The sequence below is a fragment of the Apis florea genome, unplaced genomic scaffold, assembly GCF_048593485.1.
Source record: "Apis florea isolate Af1SG1 unplaced genomic scaffold, ASM4859348v1 contig_3170_pilon, whole genome shotgun sequence".
Taxonomy (NCBI): Eukaryota; Metazoa; Arthropoda; class Insecta; order Hymenoptera; family Apidae; genus Apis; species Apis florea.
Genome location: NW_028256714.1, coordinates 4445418 through 4465239, shown reverse-complemented (window position 1 = coordinate 4465239; position 19822 = coordinate 4445418). Strand labels below are relative to the sequence as shown.

Genomic DNA, 19822 nt, shown 5'->3' with positions numbered 1-19822 from the left:
AAAAATGAATAAGATATTTAACGACGATCTCTGTCCTCTGACAGGATGAAAGACATGCAAATAAACAAAGAAACAAAAAAAGAAAGAAAGAAAGAGAGAAAGAAAGAAAGAAAGAAAGAAAGAAAATAACAAAAAAGTGTGAACGAGAAGAAGAAGGTGAAAACGAGACTCGCGTTATCGACGGTCACCTACGTGTATATATATATATATATATATATATAGATATAAATAATTACATTATTATATTATTATATATATATTACCGAGAAATGAGACGACATCGTTTAATCACCAGTGAGCACCATCGACGCGCGCGCGGGCATCTCGGCACTCGAACTCGAGGCGAGATTAAACAAAAAAAAAAAAAAAAAAAAAGAAGAAGAAAAAAAGAAAAAAAAGAAAAAGGAAAAAAAAGAAGAAGGGAAAACCGAAATATTAAAAATAAGATAAAAAAAAAAAAAAAAAGAAAAATTAAAGAAGAAAAGGGGGGGAGAGAAAGAAAAGAAACCTATATAATTAATAATAAAAACTATACAAAATCGATCATCTTGTAAATACGAGTTTTATACAGAGCGATTGTATTCGTTAAAGTAAAAGAGGAAAAAAAAAAAAAAAAAAAAAAAAGAGAAAAAAACAGAGAGTACCTACTGCGAAGTAATATATATATACATATTATATATATATATATATACATATTATATATATATAAATATATATACGCAAATGTAGTGCACACGAGAATGTGACTGTTCGCACATTATTTAGGTAAATCACTTTTAAAAGTTTAGGGGAAAAACAAAAAAAAAAAAAGTAGAGACTGGAGGCACGTCGGAAGCGAGATTACGTACGTACGTACGTTCGTTCGGTGGTGATGAATGATTTAATTTGGAATAAAATGTAAAATCAGTGTGAAAGAGAAAGAAAAAGGTGAGAAAGAGGGAGAAAGAGAGAGAGAGAGAGAGAGAGAGAGAGAGAGTGAGAGAAAGAGAGAGAGAGAGGGAGGGAGTGAGAGAGAGTGAGAAAGAGAGAGAAAGAGAGAATATTTATAATCATACATAGAAGGAATAACGGAATAATGATTGATACGCGGGCGAGCGAGAGTATTTTCCAAAAATCGACCGAGAATCGATCGAGAATCGTGCACAAAAAGTGAAAAAAAAAAAAAAAAAAAAAAAAAAGAAAAAAAAAGAAAAAAAAAGGAAAAAAAAAGAAAAACACGAAGACGACCATCATACACATCCACGATGTACGAAATCGCGTATCGTGTACACGCGTATATCCTCACGATTTTTTTCGCGCGTCGTGAAGAAAAAAAGAGAAATTCGTCGCGGAAATTTTGCCGAACGATCGAACGCAAGATCGAGAACGATTCTAAAAATATAATTACGTAGTAATACCGAACATTGACTTCTCGTTGATCTTGGACGACCGTTCGAGCATAACCCTCGTCGCGTTACAAGTTCGGGACACGCGTAATTGCTCAAAACGAAGAAAAGCTCCTCGATCGGCGTGCACGGAATTTTTTTTCATTTCGTAACCAATCTTGTTTCTCGTATACACACACACATATATATATACAAATACAAAAAAGACGTAGATCTTGCATTGATCTTGTTTCTCATTGTTTGATCGATAATCGGGGGCGAATATGCATATATGGGGGAAGAAGAAAAAAAAAATGTTCCTATCGAGAGCGCAAAGTATTTTCTAATAGAACGACCAAGAGGAGGACAGATTTTTTAGATCGCCCGCATCGAAAGGCATCGTGACTCGGTAGTAATGGTCGTCTTCGTGGAGGGGGAAAAAAAAAAAAAAGAAGCAAAGCCACGGGCGTGCACACGACAAGACCATGTGAGTTCAAATCGCGATGTAACCGAAAACTGCCAACTTCATATTGCAATATACGTTTTAGTCAATCGTGGCGAGATGCACGGGACAAAAAAGAAAAGAGGTACCACAGTCGACGAAACGAAGGAATTAGAGGAAACAAAAGAAAAAAAGAATAATAATAATAAGAAGAAGAAGAAGAAGAGGAAAGAAATCGACTAAGGAATTGGAAAAATTCTATCCGATAAACGGGGATGTTTAAAAAAACTACCGAGATCTATATATATATATATATTTTTTTTTTTTTTTTTTTTTTTTGGTTCGACGATCGATCGATAGCAGGAGAATACTCGGAGCAACGTGTTTCTCCCATTGTATTTTCGTTGCACCCAGAGATTCGATTTCACGCGACGAACGATCCGCGCGGTTCGCTGCACGCCGCTTCTCGCTGCCTCGCGTCGACGCACGGGACGAAACGCGCGCAAGCTCAACGATCTCGCGAAACACGACGAGCAAAAAAAAAATCTCGATCAAAATCTTCGATCGTATGGCTGATCTGTATCTTTGTCGAGCGGATAAAGAAAAAGGAGAAAAAGAAAAAAAAAAGAAAGAAAGAAAGAATAACGTGTTCAAACGTGTTTTGTAACCTGTGTATCCGTTCCCCATAGCCCGTTTCTCGAAGAATAGCCGAAGATATATAAAAAAAAAAAAAAAAAAAAAAAAAAGAAAATGAACAATTTGTATCAATCCTGCTCAAAATAAAATTAACACCGCCGGGTTCACGAATATACATACATATATATATATATATATATAAACGTGTATATATATATTTATATATGTATATATATACACACACTGTTAGGTGCGTGTCTGATTACACACACACACATACACACACAAACGTTGATTGATTTAGCAGCCAACAATCTTTTTAATTTAAGAGAAGGAGGGAGGGGGGGGGGGAAGTTAGAGAAAGGGAACGCGAAACGGAGTAACTCGTTGCTCAACCCTCGGTTTTAAACCGAAACTCAACGTTATATATACTATACTATATATTATATATACTTGTTTTAATGTCGTTCATAGCACGTTGAAACAGATTTAAAAAGAAGAGAGAAAAAAGAAAAAGAAAAAAAAAAAAAAAAAAGTAAGGAACAAACAGCGCGAATTATTAATTGATGAATATTAACAAGACATCAGACTCGAACAACTATTGAATATTTACACTTTAATTTTAGCTTTCCTCCCACGTTGCTTTCGCTAACGCGAAATTATATTAGATTCTTAAGAGTTGCGCGGCCTCGCTTTTTCGCAGCTCGTATTGTTCGAGGTTGTAAATCATTTTTACGATCTAAACGGGTCCCCGCTTTAACGGCGTCGTTAAAGAAAACGGAATAGGTTCTTAGGCAAATTAACTCGCGCACGACATACGTGCGAATACAATATAAATCGAAATCGATAATATTGGAAAAAGTTCGATATCGATTTCTCTATTATTCTCCAACGACTCGCGTTTAGAAAAACCTCGAACAGTATTAGCAGCGGTAAATAGATAGGTTGGGAAGCGAGAACGGTGTATTTCTGTTCTCTGGGTGTGATCAACGAGGAAGCGTGGCTCGCTTCGCGTGTTACGCAAGTTTGCAATTTCATTCGCTGCCAGAATCTTCGACGGGAATTTGGCACGTTCGTAGAATCCGCTTGAAAAATTCGAAACCGGACCTCTCTCCTACCCGCGTTCCATTCCAGCGAGGAAAGACAAACGAGCTGCTCCCTATATGACGTGGGATAATGTATACGTGTGGGAAACGTGTTTCGATTCTTTCGAAAAAGAAACGAGAAGGGACGGCGTATCGAACTCGAGGACCGAGAGAATCGCGCGGAATTGCATATCGGACGACCGAAGGATTGAGAACGAAAGTGCGATTATGGAGAAATCGAGCGAGTCTTGAGAGGAGTATCAAATTCTAAAATGTATTCAATAACACGCATTAACTACGATCGTTAAGAAGAAGAGAATGTAGATACATTTTGCAGCACATTCACGTCTACGTATCGAGCAAACATGTACACGTACATACATACATACATACATACAAGCAGCATAACACTATACACGCACACATATATACAAACATACCCCGTAGGTTGGGCGAATTATCATCTCGAAGCGATTATACATATATATATATATATATAAAGTTAATTATAAATATATATATAAAAATATACATATACCAGCACTTGGTAGATATAGGTACACCTATACGTTTACCTATACTACCTTAAGGAAAGAGAAAGAAGAAGAAGAGAAAATGAAAAAGAATATTATTAAACAAAATCACTTTTAACTGTGGCTGTAACGCGCCGATTCTACGAAAGAAAGAGAGATATGGAGAGAAGAGAGAGGACGGTGTTACATTTTGCACACGACAGGGGCGTATATGTACTAGAAATGCGAATATACATACATATACACACAATAGGCGTAGACTTAATAGAATCTGAGAGCGTATGGCTGATTTAATAGGGAGAACGTGAATCCGTGAAAGAATGTGTATTACTGTGTTGCATACGTGGCACATGTGCGAGAGTATATCCGTGATTCTGTATTTTATTGCGGAAGTTCCTGTTCCTCGAAAGAGAATTAACGAGAAAAGAAAAAATAATTAAGACGAGGACGATGAGAGAAGAAGAGGATGAGAAAGAAACGGATGAAAAAAAAAAATCGAATCGAGAGAGTCACCGAGTTTTTGTTATGATAACGCGGGTGCCTCGATATCCACCCGATTGATCGATCTTTCTTCTTGCGATTCGACTTCGAAAAGAGTCGAGAAATCTCGTTTTGCGACCACGACCACAAAAATAATCATTTTTTTTTTTGTTCCCATTTTGAGAGGATAGAATCGTATTGGCGAACGTGAATTTCTTTCCTTTTTAAAAATTAGAGAAACCGATGAAAAATTAAATTAAATTATTATAGAGATAAATAAAGAAAGGAAAAGGAAAAAAGCGGGCGGTACGCTCTTAATTTATGATTAACCGTGCGCCATTATTAAGGAAACCGTTTTTTGTAATATCCGAATAAAATGAATAATCGACGACAACGTAACATAAATATCAGCTCAATTATCATTGATCGTTCCATAGAAAAGCAATTGTCCATTAAAGAACAGTCCACTCCCACCCTTTCAACGAATAAATATCGACAAACGCCGCGTATTATATTAGAAAAGAATTATCATGATTAAATTATACGGTACAAATGAAACTTTGTTAAAGAGAAGAGAAATTCTATCTTGATGTTCACTGAATAACGGTGGAAGGAAGGAAACGAGAGCAATTTATAATATAATACTATCAAGAGACCAAAGAATACACGAAAAGCGAAATTCAACGAAAAAAAGAAAAAAAAAAAAAGCATCGTTTAGTCTTTTGATACTTTTCAAAACCTATTTCTCTTCGTTGCTCGCATTCCATCGTATCATCGCTCTCCTTTCTATTTTTGTTCCCTTTTAACGCCATTCTAACAGTATTACTGTTGATCCTCTTTGTTGCGCAACAACATGCCGAGCAAACATTATACCGTCGTGTTACGCGAATCGCATAAATCGAATTACAATGTCTCTCGATCGGCCATACTCCTAATATTTTCACCGAACATCTTTGCCAAGGGAGACCACGATCTATTTTCATAGGTCGATGCCTTGGAATCTATTCCTTCTCCCACGCGCCGCCTACTAATAAAAGCTTATATGGGTTTCGACATATATTATCGAGAGACGATGTTCAATAAGAGAGATGGCCAATTTTCGTTCGATCATTTTGCAAGAGTTCAAAACGCTCTTCCTGCGATACGATTTATATTTATAGCCGCGAATAAATTCTCGACTGGTAGAATTAAACTGAGAAAGTCTATATTGTTATTAAATACTTATATAGTAGTAATAAAACTAACGGTACATTAACATTATTTTAAACAAATAAATCATTTCGAAGCAAACTGAATTTTCATTAGTTGTTGGAAAATATTGATTTTACACGTTATTCTTCAATTATATAGCGGATATTTCACTCTACCAGTGGAGAATTAATTTCCGTTCGTTCGCAAGCGTTTCGTCGTGCACCGTGCTTCACTTTCGTCCGCTGCAGCAATCTTTTCGTATTTTCATCGATAGATATACGTTTGTTCTCATCAATCGTAATTCACGAACGTGAAACTGACATCCAACGAGCGCGATTCGAGGCGAAACGATATATTGTAAATAAATGATAGAAAAATCGAAGAAAGAAAGAGAGAGGAGAGAGAGAGAGAGAGAGAGAGAGAGAGAGAGATGAGAGAGAGATGAGAGAGAGATGAGAAAGAATGGTAAATAAGAGAATATGAATGAGAGAGAGAGAGAATGTGAGAGAGAAAATGAAGATGCATTAGGGAAAAAAAAATTAGAGTGTAAGTGTTCGATCGTAGAACTTATAAATTATAAACACAAAATCATATTACATCAGAATTGGAGTATTACTCGTGCTAACTGCCGAGAAAGGGACATATTAAAGGGACATAAGCGTGTCCTCGCGTTTGTGTCGTTTTGTTAAAGAAGATTTAAAAAAAAAAAAAAAAAAAAAACAAGAAAAAAAGAGGGAAAAAGAGTTGGTAAAAAAAAAAAAAAAGAAAAAAGGAGTAAATAAAACAGAGGCTCTCCTAGTTACTTGCTCATTGAAATAATATTCTAAATAACGTTCGTAACGGAACAAAAGTCTAGATACGCATCAGTATAATGAGAAATAATTTTACGTATATATGTATAAGTAAGATTCACATTCACGCGCGCGCGGCTGCAGTCATGCGCGCGCACACGCGCGCCATTTTTTTTTCTTTTCAAGCTATGGATGCCCTTAATCTTATCGGTAATCCATATCAATCTCTAATCTCCGCGAGTTGTTCCGTAAAAATGTAGAATATATCGAAAGGTTGTAATATTTTAACGATATTTTCGAGTAATAGCTACTGTTAAAAAAAAAGAAAAAAGAAAAAAAAAGAAAAAAAGAAAAGAAAAAGAGAGAAAGATACAATTCTTCCCTCCCTTTATCGATACTTATTATAAGTTTACGCTTTCTAACAAAAGGATATTAATATAGCAACGGTGGAACTTCAACTTAATCGAGAAATAGAAATTGTTAAAGAAATATAAATAAATATTGAAAGTAGACATCAGAGTAGAATCACTTCGCAATATTGGTGCTTTTTAACTACGGAAAAACAAATATTTCTAGATTCCACAATAAGAGCATAACACATGTTTCTAATTATGATTACGATGACGTATGGCATGTTTTTGATTCAAATAATAAGTATTTTGAAAAATCAACTCTGTTAATTGAGGACCCACTGTATTTATGATGCAATTTATTTCTTCAAATTGCACAATTATTTGTAAATCCATTAAAGATAAAAAAAAGAAAAGATAGCTTTAATTAAAAAAATATATATATAAAATTATTCATATAATGTTTTATAAATTACGTTTTTAAACGTACCAATGAAGTATTCGATAGAAATGCGGTGGCGTGCGCGTGCCTGCTCGCCGCTATGCGTTCACGAAGGATCACGATTTCTATACATTAAGGTCGATCGCTGTACGCCGTACAATTTACAGTGAGCATGTACGGCTTGTAAACAATTACAAGCTTGTAGCGGAAAAAAATAATAAGAAAAAATATGCACTCGAAACCACCAGAAGCATAATCGTCTTCAAATGGCGGTAAATATAATTATAAATTGTTACAAATATAACGCAAGAGAAAATCGTATCGTTGCATGACCGATATACCTAAATGAAACTATTACTACGTGATACGACATTATTATGTAAAAGTTTTTATTGCGTGAGTAAAATTATGTTATGGATAAAAATGTGTACCTTATGACTAATAAATCTCGTCCTTTTCTTCGTGCATCGAACACACTACCGACCAAACAATATCCTTTCACGCATTTCAATCAGAATTTGACAATTTGATCGATCTTCTTTGATTCCCAATAACTATTCACATTTTATCTATAAAAAAAACTTTTAATTTTCAAATTTTATACACTTATTAATTAATTAGAACATTTTTTTATAAAATAATATTATTTTTTAACGGAGAAAAACAATTTCGAATACACAATTTGAACGATACATACGTTATTTTAGAAATGACGTTAAAATCTATCCTTTTTAGGTCACGTGACTTACTCCTACTATACCCGACGAAGGTAATACGAGTACCAAATGTTTATTTTTGCCAATAGATGGCAACATAATTTAAAGTCAACATAATTCTTACATCAAAAATGCTTATTATTAAAAATTAACTTTATTTCACCAATAAACCATATCTGATTTTTAAATTCATATATTTTTTTATTTCTTTTCCCAAAATATAAAAAATATAGATATTTTTAATGTTTTAGATTTTTCCACAAATTTTATTCTCATTTCAATCAATACTTTCACATACATGTTATATGTATATATATATATATATACATATAAATTTTTATACTTGTGTAAAATCAATTTAAAGTGATTCATTTAATATACTACTTAATTTAAATATTTATTATACTTCAAAGAAAATTTACTTATAGAACATAAAAATTTAAAATAATTATGAAAATATATATATATATATATCCACATTACATATTCATATACTTATGTAGATCAGAAAAAATTTAAATCAAGTATCAATTTAAAAATGATTAGTTGATAGAATATTTTAGTAATCGTTGTTTTTTTTTTTTTATTTTTCTAGATCTTTAAATATTAAAATTATTTATATCATAACCAATAGTATTGTTTTAAATTGCAAAAAAAAAGTTAAAGTCTTCCTAACCTTCTTTTTTATAGCACTTGCTACACAAAAATAAATATATGTATCACAATTATAATAACTGTTTCACTTATTTGTTCAATCTGATTTTTAAAGATGCAAAAACACAATATTGTATTCTCACTTTTATTCATTTTACATTGCTTTCATAAAATAAAATCAAGGTTAAGGACATTCACTCGAACATTCTCGTATTTCATATTCATTATTTCTATGTAAAATCATTAATACATTGTATATATATATATATATACAATATTCACGGTATAGATATAATATTTAAAAACATTGAAATATATCATATTATATATATATATATATATATATATATATATATATATATATACACAATCTAATATTTTTTATTATATTATTTCTTGTACAATTCTGATTATATTATAGAAAAATTTTCTAGTTTTCTTGTTTATTTTTTTATATTTTCTTTATTTTACAATGACTTAAATGCGAAGATTTATCAATTAAACAAAAAAACTTCTATTGAGATTACTTTTAACGAAATTAATGCAAAAATAAGAATCACAAATGAGGTATACTGTTACACGAATACAATTTCTAATACTGCTGTGCGAATACAGTATCATTGATCGTGCCTAGTTGTCTGATATTCACTTTCTTGAATTATGTAAAAATAGATAATTTCAACAAAATATATTATAAAGATTTTTAATACAAATAATAATTTATATTTATTTTTATATTGTCGTCTTTATTCTTAAACAAAATTATTAATGAATCATTTTGAATATTCGAGAATAAATCGTTTAATAAAATATTACAAAATATTAAAATATTATACAATTATAAAAATATTAATAATATTTTCTTTTTTTAAATAAAATTGATTAATTTTTTCATATTATTGTATAAAATAAAATAAGACTATAATTCATAATATAAAACATTTATAAAAATGTTATAATAAAAAACATGAGGTAACTATTCGTTTAGAAAATATGTTTAATATATAATATAAATTCAGAAACTAACACAAAAAAAAGCAATTAATATTAATTCCATAAAACAATTACTATAAAACAATTAAATAATATTCATATATAATTTCATCTTAATTTAATTTTTTCAATGTATATATCAAATCTATTTTTGCACGATGCAGATGTATCTTAACATGTATTTAATGAAAAATATAATTCAGAATCCTAAAAATAATTATATATTAAATGTTATAAAAAATATTGTAAATATAAAAAAATAATCTATATACATGACAACAATTATTATTACACTTAAGTTTCATATACATATATATATATATGTATATATATATATACATATATATTTAAATGTTAGTCCCATTTTTCATATTTGTCACATAATCATCTTTTCTCAATTCTTAGCTTGGAGGTATCGCGATGTTTCTAGACATGTGTAGCCATGTCGTCATTTCCGGTCACTACGTAAATACATTCAAAAGATACTTACTGTTATTATATTTTGTATACAAATTATTATTAATACAATATATTGAGTAAATTTTAAATTCATTTTATGAATTTTGAAAACATTTCTTTTTAAATGTTATGCTAAGAATTATTAATAAATATTGATTATAACAACATTTTTGATAGAATGTTCTAGAAATCGGGCGTGCTTCCGGCAGGTGCCTTCTAGAATTTTCAAAGCTCGATAAAAGCGGCCCCTGCGCGCCACTATTCAATACTCTGAAAAGTGACGGCGCGAGAGTCTGATCTCTGACGCGAAGCTATATTTCCTCTGCGGTTGTACGTGCGATTATACGTGCGATACATTCTCAACGTTTGTGTGAAGAAATTTATTTTAAATAAACTTCTGTGTTTTATTATCTGATTGTACGTAATTAAATACATTGTGAAAAGATGCCGGAGGACGTCACCATGGCTAATGCCGGAGAGGTTGAAACTTTCGCTTTCCAAGCTGAAATTGCACAATTAATGAGTTTAATTATTAATACATTTTATTCCAATAAAGAAATTTTTATTCGAGAATTGATTTCAAATGCATCTGATGTAAGTATAATTTATTTTAACATTTTATCATATAATTAAGTTAAGAATTTTTTTCTCGAAAATTTCAAAATAATATTTTTAGAATTTTTTTTTTTAAATATAAATTATTTAATTATTTTAATTTCCTTTGTATAGGCATTAGACAAAATTCGCTATGAATCTCTTACGGATCCATCTAAATTGGATACATGCAAGGAATTATTTATTAAAATTGTTCCTAATAAAAATGATCGTACTTTAACCATACTTGATTCGTAAGTATTATTTTATTTCCTAAATAATAATTAAATAATTATTTTTGATATATTAATATTTATTTTATTGTGTTATATTTATATTTAATTTTATTTATTTAAATTTAATTATTACATTACATTAAATATGTATAAAAAAAAAAGAAAATAAAAATTTTTAATTTATTATTATTTTCAATAATAAATCATTTTATCAGTTAAATTAATACTAAAATTTTTATAATTTATCCAAATAAAATTTTATTAAAAATGAATAATAAAATTTTCTTTGTTACAGTGGTATTGGTATGACAAAAGCTGATCTTGTGAACAATTTGGGTACCATTGCTAAATCTGGTACAAAAGCATTTATGGAAGCTCTTCAAGCTGGTGCCGATATTTCTATGATTGGCCAGTTTGGTGTAGGTTTTTATTCTGCTTACCTTGTAGCAGATAAAGTTGTTGTAATTTCAAAACACAATGATGACGAACAATATGTATGGGAGTCTTCTGCTGGTGGTTCTTTCACTGTCCGCCCTGACAATGGAGAACCAATTGGAAGAGGTACCAAAATTATTTTACATATTAAGGAAGATCAAACTGAATATTTGGAAGAATCTAAAATCAAAGAAATTGTGAAGAAGCATTCTCAATTCATTGGTTATCCAATTAAACTTGTTGTTGAGAAGGAAAGAGATAAAGAATTAAGTGAAGATGAAGAAGAGGAAGAAGAACCTGCAAAAGAAGAAGGTGAAGATACAGGTAAACCTAAGATTGAAGAAGTTGGAGAAGATGAAGATGAAGACAAACCTAAAGATGAAAAGAAGAAAAAGAAGAAAACTATTAAAGAGAAATACACTGAAGATGAGGAATTAAATAAGACAAAACCAATCTGGACAAGAAATCCAGATGATATTTCTCAAGAAGAATATGGTGAATTTTACAAGAGTTTAACAAATGATTGGGAAGATCATTTAGCTGTCAAACATTTTTCAGTTGAAGGTCAATTGGAATTCCGTGCATTGCTTTTCATTCCGCGACGTGCACCTTTTGATCTTTTTGAAAATAAAAAGAGAAAGAATAACATCAAATTATATGTACGTAGAGTCTTCATTATGGATAATTGTGAAGATCTTATTCCAGAGTATCTTAACTTTATTAAGGGTGTAGTTGATAGTGAAGATCTTCCATTGAATATTTCTCGTGAAATGTTACAACAAAATAAAATTCTTAAAGTCATCAGAAAGAATCTTGTCAAGAAATGCTTAGAATTATTTGAAGAATTATCTGAAGATAAGGAAAGTTATAAGAAATGCTATGAACAATTTAGCAAGAATATAAAATTAGGTATTCATGAAGACAGTCAAAATAGGAAAAAACTGTCAGAATTACTTAGATATCATACATCTGCATCTGGAGATGAAATGTGTTCATTAAAGGATTATGTTGGAAGAATGAAAGAAAATCAGAAACACATTTACTATATCACTGGTGAAAGCAGAGAACAAGTAGCCAATAGTTCATTTGTAGAAAGGGTTAAGAAGCGTGGTTTCGAAGTAGTATACATGACAGAACCCATTGATGAATATGTTGTACAACAATTGAAGGAGTTTGATGGCAAACAGTTGGTCTCTGTAACGAAAGAAGGTTTGGAACTTCCAGAAGATGAAGAAGAAAAGAAAAAACGTGAAGAAGACAAAGCCAAATTTGAGAATCTCTGTAAAGTTATGAAAGATATTTTAGACAAAAAAGTAGAAAAAGTTGTAGTATCTAACAGGTTAGTCGATTCTCCATGCTGTATTGTTACATCACAATATGGATGGACTGCAAATATGGAAAGAATTATGAAAGCTCAAGCTCTCCGAGATGCATCTACTATGGGATACATGGCTGCCAAAAAGCATTTAGAAATTAATCCAGATCATCCAATTATGGAAAACTTGAGGCAAAAGGCTGAAGCTGACAAGCATGATAAGTCTGTGAAAGATTTGGTCATGCTTCTTTTTGAAACAGCTTTGTTGTCTTCTGGCTTTGCCCTTGAAGATCCACAAGTACATGCTTCCAGAATATATAGAATGATTAAACTTGGTCTTGGTTTTGATGATGATGACACACCAAATGTAGAGGATGAAAAAATGGATACAGAAGTTCCTCCACTAGAAGATGACACAGAAGAAGCATCTAGGATGGAAGAAGTAGATTAAGACTTCTACTGTTTAAAATTATTTAATTAAATCCAAAGACTTCTAGGATGTAGAAAGACTGTTACAAATTAATTACTTAAGTACTGAACTTTCGTTTTTGTCTTTCTATATGTGACAGAATGAAGTGCCATGCTTCTCTTAAGTATTGCATATTGCTAATTCTGTATTTATTTGATAAATATGAGATGAAGTATAGATGTTTTGTGCATTCCTTAAGTAGTGCTATATCTTTAAATCAAGCCTGTCACTTGATTCTGTCTCTAAATTCTTTTTTATGACATCATTTTCATGTGTCTGCATTGTCATTTTAGTTTTTTTTGCACTTGTACATCATTACGATTTCATTTCGCATTTTCATCATTCCATTTTGAAATCGTCATGTAGTCCGATAAAAGATTAAAATCGTTATAAACAGTTTTGTGCGTAATAAAACAACCTTACACATAAAAAATATCTAATTCATTTCTTATGATCCTTCCCTTTATTTTATTTTAATTATAAAAAAATTTTAGTTATTAATTATAAAATTATTTAATCTCTAAAGAATAAGTTACTTATAAAGAAAGAAAATATTAAAAATATTTTATTATTTTTAGAATTTATTTTATAGTAAAATTACAATTGTCCATTTTAATTATTGAATTAAAAAAATTTGAAGAATCAACTATTATAATATTCTGTCTGTAAAAAATAAATTGCTTATAAAGAAATATATTTTGTTTTTAATAAAATTATTGTTATGATATTACATAAAATTTTAATAGTGAAAATTATAATGTATAATTTTAATATATTGACGTCATGATATGTCGACTATATTTATCGATTGTTTAGGTATATTAATGCATGGTGAACAGATAAATCAATTTTTTATTGTAATATAACAAATATAAAGAAGTTAATCTGAATAATATTAAATAAGGAAAATTTTATTTAAACATATTTTGAACAATAAAAAAATTATAATAAATATATATATAATACATGTAAAAATAAGTAATAAAATATATATATATTAATTATAAATTTTGTAATATTTATACTTTTTTCTACCGATTGAAACCATGGTAGATTGACCGATAGAGCGCGACACTGCAGATTGCCGAAGTGTTGCGTGTTGCCACATCACCACCAAATCAAACGTACTTGAACGATGTTTCTGTGTAGATTGCGCTCGTGCCGACTCCTCCACAATACGTGGAAAGCGTGAGTTTCTCCACTCCGATTCAACATGTCAAATCTTTCTTGAATTTCTAACGAATATTCACGAAAAAAGCAAAAATCAGAGTATAGATAATCTTCTGTTTACCGAATTGCTTTTCTGGCATAGTATAGACTGAGAAATTATAGATTTTTTCGTGGTGCTTAGCGTGGTAAACGAACGACACGATGAGCGCACCTCAGGGGCAAATGAAACCGAGAAACGGAGTAGTAAAACAGGTATAATATTAAAATTTTACTGCAATTTGTTCGTTAAGAATTTTTTTATTTGAATATAAACATGATTTATATGATTACTGTCATGTATAACCTCATATTTTGACATGTGTGTGCTCGCGTTCAACGTAGTACAAATAATCGGTACGGACAACATATGGTCCTTATATCAAAGTAATTTCGTTTTATCTATTATTTTCTCTCAAAAGAAAATTATTAAATACCATTTAAATGCCGCAGATATTATTAAAATATTATATATTTAACAGAAAAATATTTTTCGTCTATTTAATATGTTTTTTGTTCTATATCTATGTATTTTAAAGTTTTCAATAAAGCTTAATTTTAATTTACTAGATTTTTCTCTGAAAAATATTATGTTATTATGTAGTATTATATTATGTTATACTATAATATTATTATATCATTATATACAGCATTATGTAGAAAATTAAAAATAAAATTAATTATATCTTGTTTTAATATAAAATTTTATGTTTAAAGGTTATTTCGGGAGATACTATTGTTATTCGTGGCCAACCTATGGGTGGTCCTCCTCCAGAAGTTACTATTACCCTTTGTAATATTACTGCCCCAAAATTAGAAAGATGGAAAGGAAATGATAGGTGCATTTAATTATTTGTTATAATTTGTTAAATTAGTTTGTTATATATATTATTTATTATAATTAACATATACATTTTTTTCTTCAGTACGGATGAAAGTAGGGATGAACCTTATTCTTGGGAAGCTAGAGAATTTTTACGCAAGAAACTCATCGGACAAGATGTAGCGTTTATAACAGAAAAATCTGTTAATACAAATAGAACTTATGGTACTGTGTGGTTAGGAAAAGGTATATATTTTATACAAATTTATATATTTATTATATAACAAAATTGATTGAAAATACTTTATTAAATTTTTTTATAATAATAGATAAAAATGGAGAAAATGTAATTGAAACATTAGTATCTGAGGGTTTAGTAACTGTAAAGAAAGATACTAGAAATCCCAGTCCTGAACAAACTCGTTTAATAGAACTAGAAAATGCAGCTAAAGCAGCTAAAAAAGGAAAATGGTCAGAATCTCCAAATTCTGAACATATACGTGATGTAAAATGGACTGTGGATGATCCCCGCAAATTAGTTGAAAAATTCGGAAAGAAACCTGTGAAAGCTATTATTGAATTTGTTTTTGATGGATCCACAGTAAAAGCACTTTTATTACCTGATTTTTACAACATAGTATTAATGATATCGGGTGTTCGATGTCCTGGATGGCCAAATGGAAGACGTGAAAATTCAGTAGGTGATCCTTATGCAGATGAAGCAAGATATTTTGTAGAATCTCGTCTTTTACACAGAGATGTTGAAATAGTACTTGAATCTGTTAATAATAATAATTTCATTGGTAGCATTCTTCATCCAAAAGGTTAATATTTTAGAATAAATTAAGGAAACTAAATTGTTTATAAGTTTATATAATTAGATATAATTATTAATTTAATGGATGTTAACAGGAAATATTGCTGAAATTTTATTGAGTGAAGGGTTTGCCAAATGTCAGGATTGGTCAATTAATAATAGTAGAGCTGGTGCAGAGAAACTTTATCTTGCAGAGAAAGCTGCAAAAGAAGCGCGTTTACGTTTATGGAAAGATTACAAACCATCTGGTCCACAAATTGAGTTTACTGGTACCATTGTTGAAATTATAAATGCAGATGCACTTATAATTAGAACTCAAAATGGAGAAAACAAGAAAGTGTTTTTGAGTAGTATTCGACCACCGTCCAGAGAAAAAAAAACCAATGAAGAATCTAATAATGCAACTAGAAAAGATTTTAAACCTCTTTACGATATTCCATGGATGTTAGAAGCTCGTGAATTTTTACGTGAAAAATTTATCAGAAAAAATGTAAAAGTTGTAGTTGATTATACTCAACCTGCTAGAGACAATTTTCCAGAAAAATTATGTTGTACCGTTACATGCGGTAAAACGTATGTTATAATATAATTTGTTCATTTTCTAATATATTTATTATTTATTCTATATAATACAATTTTTCTAGGAATATTGCTGAAGCTTTGGTTGCTCGAGGTTTAGCAAGAGTCATCAAATATAGGCAAAATGATGATCAACGTTCATCTCATTATAATTTGTTGCAAGTTGCTGAGAGCAAAGCAGAAAAATCTCAACATGGTTTACATGCGAAAAAGGATATTCCAGTTCATAGACTGGTTGACCTTTCTAATGATCCATCGAAAGCTAAAGCATTTTTAACATCTCTTAAACGAGCGCAGGGGATTAAAGCTGTAGTTGAATTTGTTACCAGTGGATCGCGTTTAAAATTGTTTTTACCAAAAGAGGATCAACTTATTACGTTTGTCTTAGCTGGTATAAGAACACCACGATGTCAAAGATCATTACCAGGTGGTGGTATTGTTAAAGCAGATGAGTATGGTGAGAAAGCATTAGCTTTCACTCGAGAGCATTGCTTCCAAAGAGACGTAGAAATAAAAATTGAAAGTACAGAAACTAAAGGAAGTGGATTTATTGGATGGTTAACAGTAAATGACATTAATATGTCTGTTGCTCTTGTTGAAGAAGGTCTTGCAGAAGTAGTTACTTTTCCTGATTTTGGAGAATTAACAAGAATACTTAAAGCTGCAGAAGAGCGTGCCAAAACAAAAAAATTAAATGTAAGTATATAAGTATCATATATATATATATATATTTATATCTTTTATGTATCTATTATATTTTCTAGATGTGGAAGAATTATGTAGAAGTGCAAGTTGAAAATGATAAAAATGAAAATGACAAAGATATTGTAGAAAGAAAAATTGACTATCAAGAAGTAGTACTATCTGAAGTTACTGAAGATCTTCATTTTTATGCACAAAGTGTTGATCAACGTAGCATGTTGGAAAATTTGCTTCTACAATTACGTCAAGAATTAGCATCTAATCCCCCACTTCCGGGTGCTTATAAACCTACTAGAGGTGAATTAGCAGTTGCTAAATTTACTGGTGATGATCAGTGGTATCGTGTTAAAATAGAAAAAGTTTCTGGTTCAAATGTCAGTGTATTTTATATTGATTATGGTAATAGAGAAACAATTAATGTCACAAGAGTTGCCGATTTACCATCAAGATTTGCTAATGATAAACCCTATGCTCACGAACATATTCTCGCTTGTGTCGCACTTCCAAATGATGTAAGTAATAAATAATTAATAAATAATAATAATTCGTATAAAATTTTTTATTTGTAATTACAAATTATAAATATATTTTTATCTTATTTTTTTGAAATTATAATCGAATATAATTTTTTTCCATATATAGAACGATGACAAAAAAGCGGCAGTTGAAATTTTTAAGGAAGACGTAATGGATAAAATTTTATTGAAAAACACGGAATTTAAATTAAATAATAATGTTACCGCTGTAACATTAGTTGATTCTTCTTCTAATGAAGATATCGCGAAAGGACTTATTTCTGACGGGTTATTACTGGTTCAAAACCAACGTGATAGAAGACTTACTAAATTGGTAATTTTGTGCTATTATGTATTTTTTTATATTTACATATATTAATATTTTATTTTATTTTATATTATGATTGTTTTGTATATATAAAGTGATTTTAATATATAAATTCATTGTAGATTGAAGAATACAAAAAAGCAGAAGAAGATGCAAAACATAGTCGACGTAATATTTGGAGATATGGTGACATACGAGCAGACGATGAAAAAGAATTTGGATTGTAAGAAATAAATGCTCAAGGACTGGTTAAAAAGTGATCAATACAGGGAAAAAGACATGTTAAAACTGCATAATAATTATGTAAGAACCCATTACATAGATTACAAAAAATAATAAATGTCCATATGAGAGTTATATGTTGCATTGATTATGATGCAGTTATATTTCATTACATAAAAATATGAATTGTACATAACAATTTCATTAATTCTTGTAATTTTTGAATGAAACAGTGGCATAATATATTGCATAACATGTTGTCATCAATCATTATTTGTATTACACTGTAAAGTTTTTCTTATTAATGAACTTCAAGAATTCCATGTATAACTATTTTCAAATTTTCATAATTCATGTGCAATTTTTCATGCATTATAATTGAGACAAATTTCTTTAAAAAAAAGTACATGTTACATTTCGTCATATAAAAATTATATGAATGAATATAAAACCCATAATTGTATATTTTGTCAAACATACTCATTTAAGTATGTAAGAATTTATATTAAGAAAGTATGTTATATTTTAATTGAAAACAGTATCACAGTAGATTATTGGGCAACAATTTCAATTAAACGTAATTATTACGTATTAATATTACGTATATACATATATAAAAATTTTCATTTATTATAAATGAATATTTCTGACTTATATCTATTTTATTTCATAGTTGTATATGTGTGTAATATTTTATTTACAAAATATTTTTTTCAATATTGAAATTAAATATTTCTTTTCTTTATTTATCTATAACAAAATAATTAATTTTGCTTATATATTTTTTCATTAATGAAAAAAAATCATTCATAATATTTCAAAGTTAATTAAAAATTATCGATTTAATATTATAATATTGTAAACAAAAATAAAAAAATATATTTCTTTATCGAAATATTTATGTCCTTTATATATATAACACATATATATAACTTGAAATAATAATTCATAAATAAACTATATTATTATAAATTTGTGAACAGAGATATTGAGTGTGTATGTTCAAAGCATAAAGTTTTTAATTGATTTTTTTATATAAATATTCAATTTAAATAATTGAGTTAATGATTAGTGATTCTTAATATGTATTTGAATATGCCAGTAATTAAAATGAAAATATTATTAAAATATATGATCAGATAAAGATGCAACAATTTCTAAAAATGAAATTAAAAATGTTTAAAATATAAATGTAATACCAGTTATACAATTTAAAAATTTGACTGATTTGTAACTATTTTATGACAACATATGATATATGCTGTATACCATAAATAAACTATAAAACTTTTTTATTTACACATTTATTTTTTATTTTAAAAAATATATTAACAATGATTTTTCCAATATAATATTTTTATTCTTTAAATATGTTTATTATTATAATTTAATATCGTAATTTTACATATAGTTTTTATTTTTGAATATTTTATATTTAATATTTT

The 19822-nt window shown here is 29.3% G+C and overlaps 2 protein-coding genes and 1 long non-coding RNA gene across 3 annotated transcripts in view; 2 read left to right on the top strand and 1 right to left on the bottom strand.

Annotated features, from left to right (window-relative positions):
- LOC147657375 (uncharacterized) overlaps positions 1-8889 on the bottom strand; it is a 194970-nt gene extending 186081 nt beyond the window's left edge. The window contains exon 1 of the long non-coding RNA XR_015292550.1: positions 7746-8889. This is a non-coding gene — a long non-coding RNA (uncharacterized LOC147657375). The remainder of the gene's footprint in view (positions 1-7745) is intronic.
- Positions 8890-10321: 1432 nt separating this feature from the next.
- On the top strand, positions 10322-13618 carry Hsp90 (heat shock protein 90). Its single transcript, XM_012485429.3, has 3 exons — positions 10322-10730; positions 10866-10984; positions 11262-13618. The coding sequence occupies exons 1-3, from the start codon at positions 10581-10583 to the stop codon at positions 13165-13167; spliced, it is 2175 nt and encodes a 724-aa protein (XP_012340883.1). The 5' UTR covers positions 10322-10580; the 3' UTR covers positions 13168-13618.
- A 643-nt stretch (positions 13619-14261) lies between these two features.
- Positions 14262-19676, top strand: Tudor-SN (staphylococcal nuclease domain-containing protein 1). Its single transcript, XM_003692878.4, has 9 exons — positions 14262-14607; positions 15109-15230; positions 15318-15460; positions 15544-16038; positions 16127-16604; positions 16676-17306; positions 17375-17824; positions 17955-18161; positions 18278-19676. The coding sequence occupies exons 1-9, from the start codon at positions 14557-14559 to the stop codon at positions 18380-18382; spliced, it is 2682 nt and encodes an 893-aa protein (XP_003692926.4). The 5' UTR covers positions 14262-14556; the 3' UTR covers positions 18383-19676.
- The last annotated feature ends 146 nt before the right edge of the window (positions 19677-19822 follow it).

What these genes read in the sequence shown, in the direction of transcription:
- Tudor-SN (XM_003692878.4), top strand. Translation starts at nt 14,557, where the DNA reads ATGAGCGCACCTCAGGGGCAAATGAAACCGAGAAACGGAGTAGTAAAA. An exon ending in GAAACGGAGTAGTAAAACAG is followed by an intron (nt 14,608 to 15,108) that starts GTATAATATTAA and finishes TTATGTTTAAAG; the next exon opens with GTTATTTCGGGAGATACTAT. An exon ending in ATAGAAGACTTACTAAATTG is followed by an intron (nt 18,162 to 18,277) that starts GTAATTTTGTGC and finishes AATTCATTGTAG; the next exon opens with ATTGAAGAATACAAAAAAGC.
- Hsp90 (XM_012485429.3), top strand. Translation starts at nt 10,581, where the DNA reads ATGCCGGAGGACGTCACCATGGCTAATGCCGGAGAGGTTGAAACTTTC. An exon ending in TGATTTCAAATGCATCTGAT is followed by an intron (nt 10,731 to 10,865) that starts GTAAGTATAATT and finishes TCCTTTGTATAG; the next exon opens with GCATTAGACAAAATTCGCTA. An exon ending in ACTTTAACCATACTTGATTC is followed by an intron (nt 10,985 to 11,261) that starts GTAAGTATTATT and finishes TCTTTGTTACAG; the next exon opens with TGGTATTGGTATGACAAAAG.